At 42.0% G+C, this 19213-nt stretch overlaps 1 protein-coding gene across 1 annotated transcript in view; it reads left to right on the forward strand.

Moving 5' to 3' along the window:
- Nucleotides 1-4962: 4962 nt before the first annotated feature.
- The window catches only part of itga4 (integrin alpha 4), a 31970-nt gene continuing 17719 nt past the window's right edge, over nucleotides 4963-19213 (forward strand). The window contains exons 1-12 of the mRNA XM_029702511.1: nucleotides 4963-5757; nucleotides 6095-6210; nucleotides 6477-6571; nucleotides 8090-8219; nucleotides 8715-8782; nucleotides 9083-9212; nucleotides 10316-10401; nucleotides 11394-11456; nucleotides 11844-11981; nucleotides 16930-17038; nucleotides 17726-17820; nucleotides 18651-18741. Coding sequence (XP_029558371.1) covers nucleotides 5582-5757; nucleotides 6095-6210; nucleotides 6477-6571; nucleotides 8090-8219; nucleotides 8715-8782; nucleotides 9083-9212; nucleotides 10316-10401; nucleotides 11394-11456; nucleotides 11844-11981; nucleotides 16930-17038; nucleotides 17726-17820; nucleotides 18651-18741 — 1297 coding nt within the window. The 5' untranslated portion in view covers nucleotides 4963-5581. The remainder of the gene's footprint in view (nucleotides 5758-6094; nucleotides 6211-6476; nucleotides 6572-8089; nucleotides 8220-8714; nucleotides 8783-9082; nucleotides 9213-10315; nucleotides 10402-11393; nucleotides 11457-11843; nucleotides 11982-16929; nucleotides 17039-17725; nucleotides 17821-18650; nucleotides 18742-19213) is intronic.

Here is a 19213-nt window from a genome sequence, read left to right on the forward strand (position 1 = left end):
ATTCATTCGTAATTGTAAGGACAGATCCTGGAGACGAGAAGCAAGTACAAGGAGAACATTTAATGAAACACAGACAGGAACAGAATACAGGCAGCGTCTGGACAGGGGAAAACAAAACAACAATAATGCTGACACGGGGAACAAACTGAGGAGCAGACAGATATAGGAGGGGCAATCAACAAACGTGAAGGGGTCCAGGTGAGTCCAATGAGCGCAAATTTGCGTAATGATGGTGACAGGTGTGCGTAATAAAGGGCAGTCATGATAGTAATACCTGAATAAGGAAACAGGGATGTATCTCTTCAGTTGCCAAGATTGTCGTAAAACTGCTTTTATGAAATGATTGGGAATGCCTGGTGGTGTACGGCTAAAACAATGCTCAAATCTAGGCTGTGTTAGATTGTGTGTGTGTGTGTGTGTGTGTGTGTGTGTGTGTGTGTGTGTGTGAGTGTGTGTGTGTGTGTGTGTGTGTGTGTGTGTGTGTGTGTGTGTGTGTGTGTGTGTGTGTGTGTGTGTGTGTGTGTGGTGTACAGAAAGGGTTCCTGGATGATCTTCTCTGGAAAGCCCTGACCTCAGGTCGGGCGGAGCGGGTCACACCCACACACACACACCAAACAGCCATGTTAAGGATGTTACGACAGAGGTAGACTTGCGGAGGAGGCCCCTGGGAGGGGAGGTCTGACTGCTTGTGTCTCAAATGGCACCCTATTCCCTATTTAGTCGACTACTTTTGACCAGATGTCAAAAGTATTGCACATTATAGGGAATAGGGTGCCATTTGGGATGCAAACACTGCCTATCTGCCTGCTGGAAAAGAGCATGAATCAGCTATTCCAAGCTGCTGCTGCCTTTCCATTTATTCACTGACCATTCAATTCAGTTACCTGTCTGTCACTAGAGAGAGAGAGAGAGAAAGAGAGAGAGAGAGAGAGAGAGAGAGAGAGAGAGAGAGAGAGAGAGAGAGAGAGAGAGAGAGAGAGAGAGAGAGAGAGAGAGAGAGTAGTAGTAAATACGCCTATGAGATTAGAGTAAGAAGAGCAGACATGATGTCATATTCAACAACAAGAAGGGTTGTTTACAGTGATGGGATGATCTGGAGTCCACTTCACTCATGTCTTGTAAAATATGGAACCCTCGACCGTTCGTCCAACCATTGCATGGACAGTTTGTGGAATTGAAGTCCCTCCATGTTCCACTCCTATCCCAGTCATATGCTACATACACAATGCATTAGCACATCCATGGGCTGGCCACACGTGAACTTTTGTTTGTTCAATGGCCAAACTAAAGATGTCCCTCACTTGTCCCTTGACGTACCCCATGGGTAGTTTCCACAAATCAACTCAATTACCTCTGACTAGAGAAACTATACAGTGGGGTCCATTGTTTGTTTACATGATGACATTTCCTCTACAGAGTTACAGAGATCTGGATGAGATCCTTATGAAGGTTTTCCCAATATTGAGGACAGTGGGATGTAACAAGGCTTTTGTTGTGTTTATGACTTCATTGGTACTCAGGAAACTTCAGAGAATATTAAGTAATGGTGATGAGATACGGGAGGAGAAAGACATGCAAAGTCATCACACACATAAACAAATATAAACAGAGAGAGAGAGAGAGATGGGGAGAGAGGGGGAAAGTAGTGAGAGGCATAGTCACGGAAAGTAGGGGTGCTGAGGGTGTTGCAGCAACAGTGAATAATCAAAAATAAAATGTGTATATACACTACTGTTCAAAAGTTTGGGGGTCACTTAGAAATGTCCTTGTTTTTGAAAGAAACGCACATTTTTTGTTCATTAAAATAACATCAAATTGAACAGAAATACAGTGTAGACATTGTTAATGTTGTAAATTACTATTGTAGCTGGAAACGGCAGATTTTTAATGGAATATCTACATAGGCGTACAGAGGCCCATTATCAGCAACCATCACTCCTGTGTTCCAATGGCACGTTGTGTTAGCTAATCCAAGTTTATCATTTTAAAAGGCAAATTGATCATCAGAAAACCCTTTTGCAATTATGTTAGCACAGCTGAAAACTGTGGTCCTGATTAAAGAAGCAATAAAACTGGCCTTCTTTGGACTAGTTGAGTATCTGGAGCATCAGCATTTGTGAGTTCGATTACAGGCTCAAAATGGCCAGAAACAAATCACTTTCTTCTGAAACTCATTAGTCCATTCTTGTTCTGAGAAATGAAGGCTATTCCATGCGAGAAATTGCCAAGAAACTGAAGATCTCGTACAACGCTGTGCATTACTCCCTTCACAGAACAGCGCAAACTGTCTCTAACCAGAATAGAAAGATGAGTGGAAGGCCCCGGTGCACAACTGAGCAAGAGGACAAGTACATTAGAGTGTCTCTGTACGCCTAATGTCCATTGCTCATGTTTCTTGGACCAAAAGAGTTTCTCATTATTATTGGTGTCCTTTAGTAGTGGTTTCTTGCAGCAATTTGACCATGAACGCCTGATTCACGCAGTCTCCTCTGAACAGCTGATGTTGAGATGTGTCTGTTACTTGAACTCTGTGAAGCATTTATTTGGGCTGCAATCTGAGGTGCAGTTAATTGCCGATTTCTGAGGCTGGTAACTCTAATGAACTTATCCTCTGCAGCAGAGCTAACTCTGGGTCTACCTTTCATTTGGCGGTCCTCATGAGAGCCAGTTTCATCATAGCACTTGATGGTTTTTGCGACTGCACTTAAAGAAACTGTCCAAGTTTCTTAAAACAAAGATTGACTGCCATTATTCTTTGCTTATTTGAGCTGTTCTTGCCATAAAATGGACTTGGTATTTGACCAAATAGGGCTATCTTCTGTATACCAACCCTACCTTGTCACAACACAACTGATTGGCTCACACGCATTAAGAAGGAAAGAAATTCCACTAATTAACTTTTAACAAGGCACACCTGTTAATTGAAATGCATTCCAGGTGACTACCTCATGAATCTGAAAGACATGACTTTGTCTCAGCCATGAGACAGCCATGCATGTGAAATGTTAAGTACGTCTTTGAAAAGACAGAGATGTGCTTTATTGCATTATATGTTATGACTGCCAACGTCTAGCCACTCTTCTTGGAGGTGTCATATGTGAGGAAAATTTGATTGAAAGCAAACTGGTAGTACAGCGCAGAATTCAAAACAGCTGATGAACTGCCTCTTGAGTCTAAGCCTTTGGTTTAGACTAGTTTAATCATTTGTAGAGCAGCTCTCTATTTGTCCACAGTATGCATTTTTTAACCATTATGAATGGCTAAGGATTCCATATGTTCTTCTGAAATATTAACACAGAAGTACTGTAATTTTGGTAGCTCTTCTTATGGTGCCGATCTGACACAATTACAATCATGGTCTTGACTCAGACTCTCAGCCCTCTCCCCACTCCCGGTCTCGGTCTTGACTCAGTCTCGCCCCCCCTCCAGTCTTGGTCTTGACTCTGACTGGATTTGCTCCAGTCTTAACTCGGTCTCGCTTTAGGTGGTCTGAACACAACACTGGGTGGAACATGAAGTCTCCAGCATAAGCACACTGGGTTTTATTTAGTCACTAATGTCTGTCCCTGCGCGGCCATCGACCTCTGAGGGTTTAGCAATAAGACATGAATCAAGTTCCATTACACTTAGACCTGCTACCTCCTTCCTTGTTTTCCTCTCTCTTTCCTTTCTCTTTTCTTCTCTTTACTTGATTTGCTCTTTCCGTTCCTTCTGTTGGGAAAACACCACATTATAAGCCAAAGAGCACAACACCAAATATTTGCTTTGTTGTGTCAACTTGTGTGTGGTCTCTCTCACGAAACACAGGTTTTAACCACCAGCGTTCAGTGGACAAACCCTCCCTCTATCCTTCACCTAATATAACTGAACAGGTAATTGTCCCAGCAGAACACTGTTAAGACCAGCACTGGCTCTGCATGGTTCATTTAGACCTACACCGTGGGAATAATACCGGCTTGGTTGCAGGAGATTATTAGCGCACAAAGAAAACACACACACACTGTTGCTCAATATTAGCTCAATTGTAGTTACTGCAAATAACGATGTACAGAAATGAATGGACACAGGGAAAAAAATCCTGACAGATGCTAAATTTACATCATGTTCCGGACGGACCAATATGGGAAAATATCGTAGACAGACATTCCAGACGGTCTCGCCCCGTAGGATAACATTCCCTGTTTCCTGACACTCAATCATTGTCCATATTAATTTGTTTTTTTTAAATAAAATATCAATAGCCTAATTCCATTCCTTCTTAATGAACTTTATGAAATCAAATCAAATTGTATTTGTCCCATGCTTGGTAAACAACAGGTGTAGACTAACAGTGAAATGCTTACTTACAGGCCCTACCCAGCAATGCAGAGAGAAAAATATGAAAATAATAGAAAGATAATAACACAAGGAATAAATACACAATAAGTCAAGTTAACTTGGCTATATACAATGAACTCTGTCAGAAAGATAAAGTCTATGTTTTGTATGTGTTACTTTTTCTATTTCCTCACCTTTTACAAAAAGCAAATGAGCATTATTCTGGCACGAAATGACAGCATCAGAAATATATAGTAGTCCAGCCATATATAGCCAACAATCAATTTCAGCAGCATCTACATGTACCTGACAAAATAAAGAAAACAGGTGAGTAAATGAGGGATACAAAGTACAGTATATTGAAAGCAGGTGCTTCCACACAGGTGTGGTTCCTGCTTAGAGTCATGTATAAAAAATCCCAGGTGCCCATTATTTTGTCTACCATGGCTAGAAGAAGAGATCTCAGTGACTGAAAGAGGGGTCTCAAAGGAGGAAAGGTGGGGTTTATATGTTTGTGTGTGTGATTGTGTGTGTGTGTGTGTGTTGGAGTCTGAATGGGTGTGTTTGAGTGTGAATGGGTGTGTTCGCGCCTGCATCAGTCAGTCACCAAGTCTCAACCCAATTGAACACGTATGGGAGATTCTGGAGCAGTGCCTGAGACAGAGTTTTCCATCACCATCAACAAAACACCAAATGATGGAATTTCTTGTCGAAGAATTGTGTTGCATCCCGCAAATGGAGTTCCAGACATTTGTAGAATGTATGCCAAGGCTCATTGAAGCTGTTCTAGTGGCTCGAGGTGGTCCAACGCCCTATTAAGTCACTTTATATTGCCATCTCCTTTATTTTGGCAGTTAACTGTACAGTGTGGATTTGATTCAAGCCTTTCTGAAACTTTTCACTGTACTGTTAATTCCAGGGAACACATCGTTCTCTTAGTTTGACTGGTGTGTAGGTAGGAGGGTTCAGCGCTGTGAGTTTGGGGAGCAGCATGAGCCCGCCGCCCACCAGAGGTTCAAAGCTGAGAACTTTCACGTGACGGAATTTATCCATGAGCACGAGCAGCCTGACGGACTCACGCAGCTCGCAACAAGAGTGTTCAGACTATTCAACCGCCATTCTAAACTTCTTATCGTTATGTACAACTTTCCGCTGTTATCCTGACTTTTAATCATCGAAAAGTTTGACCTTTCTTTTGTTTCCCTCTGCCATCAATTGAAGTCTCTACGTGTTGGAAAAATTTGTGTTTTATTTCCTTTTTTAAATGGAGCGAAAGAAGCCGGTGAATGTTTATTGCTGTTGGAGCTTTCTTCTCGCTTGGTGCTGTAGTCTCACTGACTGTTACAATTTGGATGTAGACCATCCGGTTAGTTTCACTGGCCCAAATGGATCTTCATTTGGATATTCTGTGTTGTTACATAAGAACAAGCAACACACATGGTAAGCGATTAAAACAGTTTGTAGGCTTATTTTTAAAACATTAGTCATAAAACACTAACTGAATAGGCATCACACATGTATTATACTCTAAGAATAAACGTTTCCTGGGGGGTCCTTTAGGGGTTCTTCAAATTGAAACGGTGATACATTTTAATTAAGGAGTCTATGAGCACAATGAACTTTGACCAGTAACTGCTGTCCAGTTGCCGTTTGACAACTTTTTGAGTGTGAAATATATATATTTTTTTAAATCACACAGTTGGGATATTGATGGGTGTAAAACTATAACGTTAGTGAATGGTTGGCTGATGGTGATTTCCATAATTGTCTGTTATAGGTTATTAGTCGGAGCCCCAGTCGCGAATTCAACATTCGATCCATCCCTTATAAAACCAGGAGCAATTTATAAGTGCAACATCTCAGGCAATAAAGAATGTCAACAAATATCAACGGGTTTGTATTATTGATGTATTGCATATCCACTCAACTTTACAAAGAAAGAATGTGTGACCTCCATGTTAAAGATTAAGTGGTTCTGTTTATTTGACCAAGGTGGTTTGGGGTATTTGTTCACTGACATTGGATTATAAGAAAACATAATACTTTTCTTAATGTTTTAATCGAAGGGTTTATAAGGCAATATTACTGGTTATGGCAACTTCTCATATCTTGCTCTTGTTCTTACTCTCTCTCTCTTTCTCAACGTGTGTGTACTACAGGTGTGGACAGTTGTGGGAAGACTTGTGTCTCTGAGAGTGACAACCAGTGGCTCGGAGTCAGCCTGTCTAGACAGCCTAGTGATGGCCATGTATTGGTATGTTAAGTCTCTCAATTAATCACATTGATTTATAAAGCCCTTTTTACAGCAGCAGCTATCACACATTGCATTACAGTGATGGCCATGTATTGATATGTAACAGTACAGTGATACACAGTCTTTGTGCCCATTCTGAGACCTAAATCAAATGATGAGATGGGCAACATCTGGTGAATTTAGTTTAAATAAGAAACAAGGCTAGCATCATTTACAACCCTATCAGACCTATGTCACTAGTTAGAAGACCCACAAAATGTACATGTTTTGTTTAGCCTTATAGTCTATTGTTGGTGAATGTTATTTTGGAAACTACACTATATATTCAAAAGTATGTGGACACCCCTTCAAATTAGTGGATTCTGCTATTTCAGCCACATCCGTTGCTGACAGTTTTATAAAAATAGTTCACACAGCCATGCAATCTCCATAGACAAACATTGGCAGTAGAATGGCCTTACTGAAGAGCTCTGTGACTTTCAATGTGGCACCGTCATAAGGATGCGACATTTCCAACAAGTCACTTCCTCAAATTTCTACCCTGCTAGAACTGCCTCAGTCAACTGTAAGTGGTGTTATTGTGAAGTGGAAACGTCTAGGAGCAACAACGGCTCAGCCGTGAAGTGGTAGGCCACACAAGCTTACAGAACGGGACTGCCGAGTGCTGAATGTGTAGCGCGTAAAAAGCGCTCACTACCGAAATCCTAACTGTTCGTTGGGAGCTTCATGAAATGGGTTTCCATGGCCAGGCAGCCACACAGAAGCCAAAGATCACCATGCGCAATGCCAAGCGTCGGCTGGAGTGGTGTAAAGCTCGCCGTCATTGGACTCTGGAGCAGTGGAAACGCTCTCTGGAGTGATGAATCACGCTTCACGATCTGGCAGTCCGACAGACGAATCTGGGTTTGGCAGATGTCAGGAGAACGCTACCTGCCCGAATGCATAGTGGCAATTGTAAAGTTTGGTGAATAATGGTCTGGGGCTGTTTTTCATGGTTCGGGCTAGGCCCATTAGTTTCAGTGAAGGGAAATCTTAACGCTACAGCATACAATGACATTCTAGACGATTCTGTGATTCCAACTATGTGGCAACAGTTTGGGGAAGGCCCTTTCCTGTTTCAGCATGACAATGCCCCTGTGCACAAAGGGAGGTCCATACAAAAATTGTTTGCCCATCATCAGTGCCCAACCTCACTAATGTTCTTGTGGCTGAATGGAAACAAATCCAGCAATGTTCCAACATCTAGTGGAAACCCTTCCTAGAAGATTAGAGGCTATAAAGCACCAAGATGGGGGGGAGGGGCAACTCCATATTAATGCCCATGATTTCAGAATGATATGATCGACAAGCAGGTGTCCAAATACTTTCGGTCATGTAGTGTAGCTGCTGGACAGGGCTTGCATTATGTCACTCGTTAGAAGAACCATCGAGTTGACATGTTTTGTGTGTAGCTTATTCCATTGTTGCTCAAACAGTTGCATTTCATCCAAAACATGTGTGCTGCTTCTCGTTCCACAGGCATGTGGGCATCGTTGGAAGAACGTGTTCTATTCCAGGAAAGACAACCAGAACAAGCTGCCTCATGGTGTCTGCTACAGATACGAAGCTGACCTCAAACAGTCTCAACCACTTATCCCATGCTATAAAGGTACAACGTCTTTCTGTTTAGTACCTGTAAAACTACCTTTTTCTTGTTGTGAGACTTGTCTAGATAACCCCATAGTGCTGAAACATTGCTTCTTCTCAGATGATTGGGAGTATGCAGTCTGCTAGACTAGCTAGATACTCACAGAAAAGTAGAAAATAAGGGAGAGCCGCACACTCTAGGAGCTCAGATGCAAAAATGTAATATCCAACGTTTCTACAGCCAAGCTGTCTTCATCAGGGTATGATCACAAACACTGCGAGATGACTCGTTTATATAGGTGTGCGTTTCTTTTTCTTCTAGATTACTCACAGAAAAGTAATCTAAACCATCACCTGTAGGCCTACCAGTGTGGCCTATACACAAGCACATCAATCAGTCAATAACCCAGGACAAACAGGAGTAATCCATATGTTTTTTTTCTCACCATGACCAAGGCCACTCCTGTAATTAATCTGCACTGAGAGGTTGAATGAAATTACATGCGTCTCTTTCCAGATCATCAACGGAAGTTTGGTGAAGACTATGGATCATGCCAAGCAGGAATATCCAACTTTCTGAATGAGGTATTAATTCATCTAGATATTCTTTTTAGATCCATAGTTTATGTGAAGCCTGTGCTGGTAATACAGCCTGTGCTGGTAATACAGCCTGTGCTGGTAATACAGCCTGTGCTGGAAATACATCCTGTGCTGGTAATACAGCCTGTGCTGGTAATACAGCCTATGCTGGAAATACAGCCTGTGCTGGTAATACAAGTCACAAACTTACAAGCGCGTACAGAAAATCACAAATATACAGTAAATCACAAAGATACATCACAAACTGCCATTCTATAATGTATGTTTTGTGTTGTTTTTCTTCAGGACTTGATAATAATGGGAGCCCCTGGGACATCGTACTGGACTGGGTCTGTTCTGGTCTACAACACCTCCAGTATGGTCCTGTCTGCCTATGTGGATGACGACAGCACTGTCCTCTATGGCAGTTATCTGGGTACATATATGTAATACAACATATGGCACATTAGGTACATTAATAATATCATGGTTGGAGACAATCAGAAGGACTTGTCTTGTTGTCACACGTCTCATTTGTTTTTCTGCAGAGGCTGTAAGTTAGTGAAGTGTAACGTAATGAAATTTGAAGAGGAAGCATGCTTTTTCTGTGTCTTTGTGTGTTGAGAGAACACGCTCTGTGTGTGTGAACAGGAAGCTGATTGTCAGGTGCATACACACACACACACACACACACACACACACACACACACACACACACACGCTATTGCTCAGTATGTGATCAATTGTAGTTACTGCAAAAAATGATGTTGTCTCTCTGTCAAGGGGATCCATATCAGTGTTTTTAACCAAACAAGTGCCGTCAAAAAGTGCATTTTTCAAACATACTTTCATGCATGGAAAAGACCTCTCGTGTAACCCTTTTTTAAAGCTCTTATCAAAGGAATGTTGTTTTCTCATCAAGCCAGTCACAGTGTGGCTTGTTGCTCTTATCTCAACCAGTACCATCTGGTTCTACCTGTATTGTTGGTTATACTAAGGTTGTACCAAGGTTGTATTAAGGTTTTACTAACATTGTACGGACATTGTATTAATTAAGAATCCGCCCTTCTATTAATTAATGACATACCCAAATCTAACTGCCTGTAGCTCAGGCCCTGAAGCAAGGATATGCATATTCTTGGTACCATTTGGAAGGAAACACTTTGAAGTTTGTGGAAATGTGAAAGGAATGTAGGGGAATTTAACACAATAGATCTGGTGAAAGATAATACACACAAAAAAACAGTTCTAATAGCTACTGTAAATTGGACAGTGCAGTTAGATTAACAAGAATTTAAGCTTTCTGCCATTATCAGATATGTCTATGTCCTGGGAAATGTTCTTGTTACTTACAACCTCATGCTAATTGCATTAGCCTACGTTAGCTCAAACGTCCCGTGGATGGGACACCGATCCCAAAGAAGTTTTAACGTTGTAATACGTTTCCATTGCCAGGCAACTTTGGTAGTCTGATTCGTTGGTTATAATAAAGTTGTACTGGTGTTGTACTAACGTTATGATCCTTAATTTCATCACCAGGCTACTCAGTTGGCGCCGGCCACTTCCTTCACCCTGACTCCACAGAGATCGTTGGAGGTGCACCCCAGCACAGGCAGACTGGTAAAGTAAGAGTTCATTTAATTCCTGTTTTTCCTTTTACCCCCGTCCCATCCCCATCACTCCATCACCTGCCCGTAGATAGAAAGCACAGTACCAACACTTGCACATGTATCGGCTCGTTTCATATGAACTGACAAGCAGGGGGTAGTAAAGCGGTAAGTACAATGCAGTATGTGTGTTTAAATCACCATCCAGGCTGATGCAAAATATATGATGCATCGGGCATTCCTCCTTCTGCTGGTGAAATGTATGAAATATGTGTTGCTGAAAATGACCATGGCACCCTATTCCCTATACTGTACTACTTTTGACCAGAGCCCTATGGGGGTGACATGTGGGGGACACATACCATGTTTTAGCTGCTCAGGTATGTCTATTACTATAGTAAGATCTTGTGATGATAGGCCCTCTGTTGATTGATGGCACTAAGGCAGAAGGCCTTTATTCTGAAATAGCTGAAAGGATTTGGTTGTAAATATATTTACATTTAAGTAATTTAGCAGAAGCTCTTTTTCCAGAGCGACATACAGTCACTGCATTCAATCAAGGTAGATACAATGTGGGCAAGTAACTGTATATGAGTGATAGATTGATGACATATACTGTAGTTACCTCTGCCTCTGCTATATGTATAAGTTCGTATGTCTGCTAAACTAATGTAAATGTATCTCTCTGCAGAAAGAGGAAGTGGGGAATCATTATGTCATGTGTCAATTCAGTGCACATTTTATGAAGGAATTGTTATTTACATGTTTTTTTACTGTACAAGTTGCCAGTTGTCAATGACCTTATCAAATGCATCCCCCACAGGAGTGTTAATATGATAGATTAATTATATTTGATCAGTAGAAAGCAGATGATGTGTGGGTATTGGGTCTGGGTCTGTGTGGGTATTGTGATACAATCTAAGTAGTGTATGCATTTTACCACCTGTATACTCATCCTTAGTTGGCTTTAGGTCCTGATGTGACCAGGTCTTGTTTCTCCTCTTCTCCAGGCCTACCTATTCAGAGCTGAAGAAAACATGCTGAAGATCATCAGTGAAGTCAAGGGAAGCAAGGTGAAAATTAGTAGCCATATATCTTTCACATTTTAGTCATTAAGCAGACGCTCTTATCCAGAACGACTTACATTAGTGACTACATGTATTTTCCCTCGTACTGGTCCCCCGTGGGAACCCAGGCAGTGTAAGCACCTTGCTCTACCAACGTGGGACCAATCTCCATTGGACATGCTCTTTAGTCTAGGACTGGGTTTAATCTGTGTCTGGGAAACCAGTCTTTAATGTCTCAGTTCTTAATGTCTTAATTTTGACACAGAACTAGATCATACCTCCTCACTGCAAAAACACTTTGTGGCAACTACTGATGTCTAAAATGGCTTTAAAAATACATTTGGTTGATGTGATTGACTATATAGACATAAAACCTGCTTTCCTATACTGTAGCTGGGCTCATATTTTGGTGCCAGTGTGTGTGCCGTGGACCTGAATGGAGATGGCCTGTCTGATCTACTGGTAGGAGCTCCCATGTACAGCACCATGAGAGAGGAGGGACGAGTCCATGTCTACATCAACCAAGGAGCTGTAAGTACTGGGATCTTTCCGTATTCGTTTTTCCTTCAGTTCAATCCAACTTTATACAGGACCAGTCAAAGGTTTGAACACACCTACTCATTCCAGGGGGTTTCTTTATTTTGACTATTTTCTACAATCTAGAATAATAGTGAAGACATCAAAACTATGAAATAACTGTGAAATAACACATATGGAATCATGTAAGTAGCCAAAAAAGTGTTAAACAAATATACATTTTATAGGTAGCCATACAGTATATAGAAATGAGATGAGTAATGTAGGATATGTAGACATTATGAAAGTGATGTTATTTAAAGTGACTAGTGATACCTTAAATTAAATCAATTTATTACATTTATGGCCAGAGATTTGAGTCTGTATGTTGGCAGCAGCCACTCTATGTTAGTGATGGCTGTTTAACAGTTTGATGGCCTTGAGATAGAAGCTGTTTTTCACTCTCGGTCCCAGCTTTAATGCACCTGTACTGACCTCGCCTTCTGGATGATAGCGGGGTGAACAGGCAGTGGCTCGGGTGGTTGTTGTCCTTTGATGATCTTTTTGGCCTTCCTGTGACATCGGGTGGTGTAAGTGTCCTGGAGGGCAGGTAGTTTGCCCCCCGGTGATGTGTTGTGAAGACCGCACAACCATCTGGAGAGCCTTGCAGCTGTGGGCGGTGCAGTTGCCGTACCAGGCGGTGATACAGCCCAACAGGATGCTATCGATTGTGCATCTGTAAAAGTTTGTGAGTCTTTTAGAGGTGCTGTTATGCCTTCTTCACGCTGTCTGTGTGGGTGGACCATTTCAGTTTGTCCGTGATGTGTACGCCGAGGAACTTAAAACTTTCCACCTTCTCCACTACTGTTCCGTCGATGTGGATGGGGGGGGTGCTCCCTTTGCTGTTTCCTGAAGTCCACGATCATATCCTTTGTTTTGTTGACGTTGAGTGAGAGGTTATTTTCCTGACACCACACTCCGAGGGCCCTCAGCTCCGCTCTGTAGGCCGTCTCGTCGTTGTTGGTAATGAAGCCTACCACTGTAGTGTCGTCTGCAAACTTGATGATTGAGTTGGAGGCGTGCATGGCCACACAGTCATGGGTGAACAGGAGAGGGCTGAGAACGCACCCTTGTGGGGCCCCAGTGTTGAGGAGATGTTGTTTCCTGCCCTCACCACCTGGGGGCGGCCCATCAGAAAGTCCCTGGACCCAGTTGCACAGGGCAGGGTCAAGACCCAGGGTCTCAAGCTTGATGATGAGTTTGGAGGGTACTATGGTGTTAAATGCTGAGCTGTAATCGATGAACAGCATTCTTACATAGGTATTGCTCTAATGACGTGGCAAGGGATGCTGTGTGGGCCAGCAGCCTTGCGAGGGTTAACACGTTTAAATGTTTTACTCACATTGACCACGGTGAAGGAGAGCCTACAGACTTTGGTAGCGGGCCGTATCAGTGGCACTGTATTGTCCTAAAAACAAAGAAGTTGTTTAATTTGTCTGGGAGCAAGACGTCAATGTCCGTGGTGGGGCTGGTTTTCTTTTTGTAATCCGTGATTGACTGTAGACCCTGCCACATACATCTCGTGTTTGAGCCGTTGAATTGCAACTCTACTTTGTCTCTTGTTTTTATTTATTTAACTAGGCAAGTCAGTTAAGAACAAATTCTTATTTTCAATGACGACCTAGGAACAGTGGGTTAACTGCCTTGTTCAGGGGCAGAACGACAGATTTGTTTACCTTGTCAGCTCGGGGATTCAATGTTGGTTACAAGTCCAACGCTCTAACCACTAGGCTACCTGCCGCCCCTATACTGACGCTTTGCTTGTTTGATTGCCCTGCAGAGGGAATAGCTACACTGTTTGTATTCGGTCATGTTTCCAGTCGCCTTGCCATGATTAAAAGCGGGGATTCGCACTTTCAGTTTTGTGCAAATGTTGCCATCAGTCCACGGTTTCTGGTTAAGGAAGGTTTTAATAGTCACAGTGGGTACATCATCACCGATGCACTTGCTAATAAACTCGATCACAGAGTCAGCGTATACGTCAATGTTGTTGTCTGAGGCTACCCGGAACATATCCCAGTCCACGTGATTGAAGCAATCTTGAAGCATGGAATCCGATTGGTCAGATCAGCGTTGGATAGACCTGAGTACGGGCGTTTCCTGTTTTAGTTTCAGTCTATAGGCTGGGAGAAACAAAATGGAATTGTGGTCAGATTTGCCGAAGGGAGGGCGGGGGAGGGCTTTGTATGCATTGCGGAACTTAGAGTAGCAATGGTCAAGAATGCTACCAGCTTGTGTTGCGCATTCGATATGCTGATAGCTACAATAAATGCAGCCTCAAGATATATGGTTTCCAGTTTCTATTTCTTTCCTTCTTAATACGTGTGAGCCAATCAGTTGTGTTGTGACAAGGTAGGGTTGGTATACAGAATATTGCTGTATTTGGTAAAAGACCAAGTCCATATTACGGCAAGAACAGCTCAGATAAGAAAAAAGAAACGACAGTTCATCATTATTTGAAGATATGAAGGTCAGTCAATCCGGAAAATGTCAAGAACTTTGAAAGTTTCTTCAAGTGCAGTTGCAAAAACCATCAAGCGCTATGATGAAACTGGCTCTTATGAGGACCGCCACAGTGAAGAAGACCCAGAGTTACCTCTGCTTCAGAGAAGAAGTTCAGCCTCAGAAATTGCAGCCCAAATAAATGCTTCACAGAGTTCAAGTAACAGACACATCTCAACATCAAGTGTTCAGAGGAGACTGCGTGAATCAAGACTCCATGGTCGAATTGCTGCAAAGAAACCACTACTAAAGGACACCAATAAGAAGAGACTTGCTTGGGTCAAGAAACATGAGCAATGGACATTAGACTGATGGAAATCTGTCCTTTGGTCTGATGAGTCCAAATTTGAGATTTTTGGTTCCAACCAGCGTGTCTTTGTGAGATGCAGAGTAGGTGAACGGATGATCTCCGCATGTGTGGTTCCCACCGTGAAGCATGGAGGAGGAGGTGTGATGGTGTGGGGGTGCTTTCCTGGTGATACTGTCAGTGATTTATTTAGAATTCAGAACACACTTACCACAACATCCTGCAGTGATACGCCATCCCATCTGGTTTGCGCTTAGTGGGACTATCATTTGTTTTTCAACTGGACAATGACTCAAAACACAACTCCAGACTGTAAGAGCTATTTGACCAAGAAGGAGAGTGATGGAATGCTGCATCAGATGACCTGGCCTTCACAATCACCCGACCTCAACCCACTTGAGATGGTTTGGGATGAATTGGACTGCAGAGTGAAGGAAAAGCAGCCAACAAGTGCTCAGCATATGTGGGAATTCCTTCAAGACTGTTGGAAAAGCATTCCAGGTGAAGCTGGTTGAGAGAATTTCAAGAGTGTGCAAAGCTGTTATCAAGGCAAAGGGAGACTACTTTGAAGAATCTCAAATATAAAATATATTTTGATTTGTTTAACAGTTTTTTGGTTACTACATGATTCCATATGTGTCATTTCATATTTTTGATGTCTTCACTATTATTCTACAATTTAGAAAATAGTAAAAATAAAGAAAACCCTTCAATGATTAGGTGGGTCCAAATGTTTTGACTGTTTGTATGCCCTCAAAGGAAATTAAGAAAGGCATGATACTTAAAAGTTTCATAATCAACACAACACCTTTCACATAAAAAAAATACAGTACATAACAGAACACTTTGATTTCCCTGATTCCTCTTCTTGCCTTCTCAAAACTCATTGGAGGAGAACGTCAGAGGGGAGGGACCTTGGATTTTCTCCTCCAATGTGGCTTGAGAAGGAGATATGAGCGGATGCGAGTAATTTCGGAAAAAATTATTGAGAGCGAGTCAACCTTTCTTTCAACCCTATCATGAAAACATTAGTGTGCAGTTATTGTGTTTTGCAAATTGCATTGGTTCTACAGTAATTTGATGGCCCATTACCTATTGAAATGTTTACTTTAAACTTTGCATGGCTGTTATATGGAACACTTCCCTGAAAAATGCCTTAAATTCATTTACATTTTAGTCATTTAGCAGACGCTCTTATCCAGAGCGACTTACAGTAGTGAATACATACATTTCATACATTTTCATTTCATTTCATGCATTTTTTTTTCTTCATTTTTTTCCTTCAGTTTATTAATAGATTGAATGTCAACAAATGAAGGCTTCGGCCTGTATAGTGTGTTGGTCTCCATAAACACGTATGTGTGATATTCAAAGTACACCCTCATGAACAACTTGGCCATCTCAGATACTTAATAAAACTGAACAACACCAACAGGCACTTCCTCACATCACATATCACACACACACTCTTACCATCACAACTTAACGCTGTAGTTACTATAATATGATAGTTAAGCATCTCATAGAATACTGGTGGTGTGCGCTGTTATAACAAACACTTTTCAATACCAATGATGGTATCACTTTACATTAAGTTGCTCTTATAATTGGCTAGTAACATCCAGACTACCTAACATCTAGACTACCTATGCAGCTTTCAGAACAATCAGATACTTCTATAGAAAGCATATGGTCATGAAGTAAATATATTTTCCTTTCATGGTCATTTCCTATTCAAGAAGTGTCTGGAGATACTATATTGCACTGGCGGATGATCTAAAACAACCCAGCATAATGATAGCAGGACTTGAGGGCTGTTTCTATGACTGATAAGTTTGTATTACGGAACACTAAACCAGAGGATATCTGCTACATTTACAGTGTTCCACTAAGGACCAGGCAACTCTGAATGACATGACTAACTTCCTTACCAACCTAGTGACTAAATAACTGCAATTACACAATCATGAAGCTTAGCTAGCTACTTCCGCAATATATCTACTTCATCAAATTACTTATTTTTTCTTCTACAAGCGATTACCTTGGGATGAGTAGAGAATGAATCTTAAGACTGTGAATATATTTATTTTTCAGGCTAATATGAAGGAAGCAGAGTTTCAGTTGGCTGGAAGCAAATCGTATGCTGCAAGATTTGGGGAGACCATAACCGATCTGGGAGATATTGATGACGATGGCTTTCCTGGTGAGTTTAATCATCATTTTAGCAAAGATGCATAACTATTTATATGTTAATGATGTGATATTCCGAGTAGGTGCTGTTCTAATTTTTTGGTGCTTATTGTTGCGCAAGCAAATCTCCCCACATTTTAGTTAAACACATTAGCAGTCTTTTTCAGGACGAACTAGACTAGAGTAAGTGACATACACCATATAACAGCCACGCTCCACACTGAGCATCACCACTCACCAACCAGCTAACTACATCCCCAAAGCTGATCAGAGGGCCTCAATGTACTTCCAACTGCCACTTACACCAGCCTAGGTCCTTAACACACACACACACACACACACACACACACACACACACACACACACACACACACACACACACACACACACACACACACACACACACACACACACACACACACACACACACACACACACACACACAGAGAGAGAGTGTGGCAGGTCAGTGTAGACTAGCCATAGGTTAGAGCATGTACAGCCAGTCTGAGAGGAGTGGTGGGGGTCTGCCTGGTGTTATTTAGGTCATTATGCATTATGTCCCTGTAAACCTGTAAGTTAACTCATGTGTGCATCCAAAAAAGCACCCTATTTTCAATATAGTGCACTACTAGGGAATAGGGTTCCATTTGAGATGCATCCTAAGTTAACCCCTGACTGGCTGACTGTAAATATGTTCCAGATGTGGCGGTGGGTGCTCCACAGGAGGAAGAGCTGCGTGGGGCTATATATATCTACAATGGGAGGAAGACAGGGATCTCTCAGACTTACTCTCAAGTATGTACACAGCTACGGCTATGTCACAGCTGCTGTTTGTCTGCAGGCTTCAGGGACAGGAGATTACTGGGAGGGAAGAAGGAAGGAAAAATTAGGGAGGGAGGGAGTTGGGCTGTCAGGGATTGAAGGGGGGGAAGGATGGGGTTGTGTTCTCCCTTCTCCGAGTAATTATTAGGGCCAGGAGATTAAAGGGAGGAAAGAAAGAAGGGAAAGAAGAGAGGGAGGAAAAGGGAAGGAAGGAGGGAGTGACGGAAAAAGGGGGGTGAGGGTCTTCCTCCCTCTGACCAATGCTCTCCCCTATCCTGCTGTGACAAATGTTCCTTTGTTTTTTTCTGTGTGCTCTCAGACAGTCAGAAGAGAGTTCCTGACTTTGAATTGCTGCAATTTCCTGAAACTGTTTGGTCCCCTTCTTTTCTCTGTCTGAGCATGTGAGACATACCATGAAGATAACTCAAATTATACTGTATGTAAATAGATTTCTGTCAATGTGGAGTACAACCTCTTGGAGAAAATGCAGTTACTGTGTATCCAAATATAGAGAGATTACATTGCTTGCATCTCAAAGCTCCATGTATTAGGGGGGAGCAGCTATGCTTCCTGGGGTCCAGAAAAATGAAGGCAGTTATATACAATTAAATAAACATTACATTACCTTTTACAACATATTTCACCACACATTAAGTGTGTGCTCTCAGGCCACTACTCTACTACCACATAACTACAACACAAAATCCATGTGTACTTGTGTATGTGAACAGTAGTGTATAAAGTGTGTACAGTACAGAGGATTGTTAACTGTATGACTAATCAAGCTGTTCTTGTTTCATCAGAGGATCACCGGGTCTCTTCTGGGTAATGAGTTAAAGATGTTCGGCCAGTCTGTTTCCGGAGGCATCGATGTTGACGGAAACGGTTACCAAGGTAGTGCTCCCTTTCTTGACTGTCACTGTTGTGTAGAGTACTTCCCTCCAGCACAATGATGGAGTCTGTCTCTGTTTCTCTGCTGCTGACTAGAACAGAACGCACTGTAGTGTCCCGCTATGATGTCACACACGCTGTGTCTTAAATTAGTAAGGTCGTCAAAACACAAAATATGGCAGTGGTGGAAACAGAACAGAGGACAGGGGATGGGGAAATATGTGTGCAGCTACCCAGAGAGAACTGGGCAGTGGGAATTTCTATAACTAGGTGGTCACATAGTTTTCTACTCCCTCGCTGCTTCTCACATTCTCATCTTCCACAAGTCTCACTTTAGTTTGGCCATCCTCTCATCTAGTACATTGTTAAAGTACTGTGTACTGTCTGTCTCCAACATTTTATTTATGTATTATTTGGTGTTATATGTGTTAGTTGTTGTTTCTATAGATTTATTCATAAGGGCAAGAATTACATA

Source organism: Salmo trutta, chromosome 20, assembly GCF_901001165.1.
Source record: "Salmo trutta chromosome 20, fSalTru1.1, whole genome shotgun sequence".
NCBI lineage: Eukaryota > Metazoa > Chordata > Actinopteri > Salmoniformes > Salmonidae > Salmo > Salmo trutta.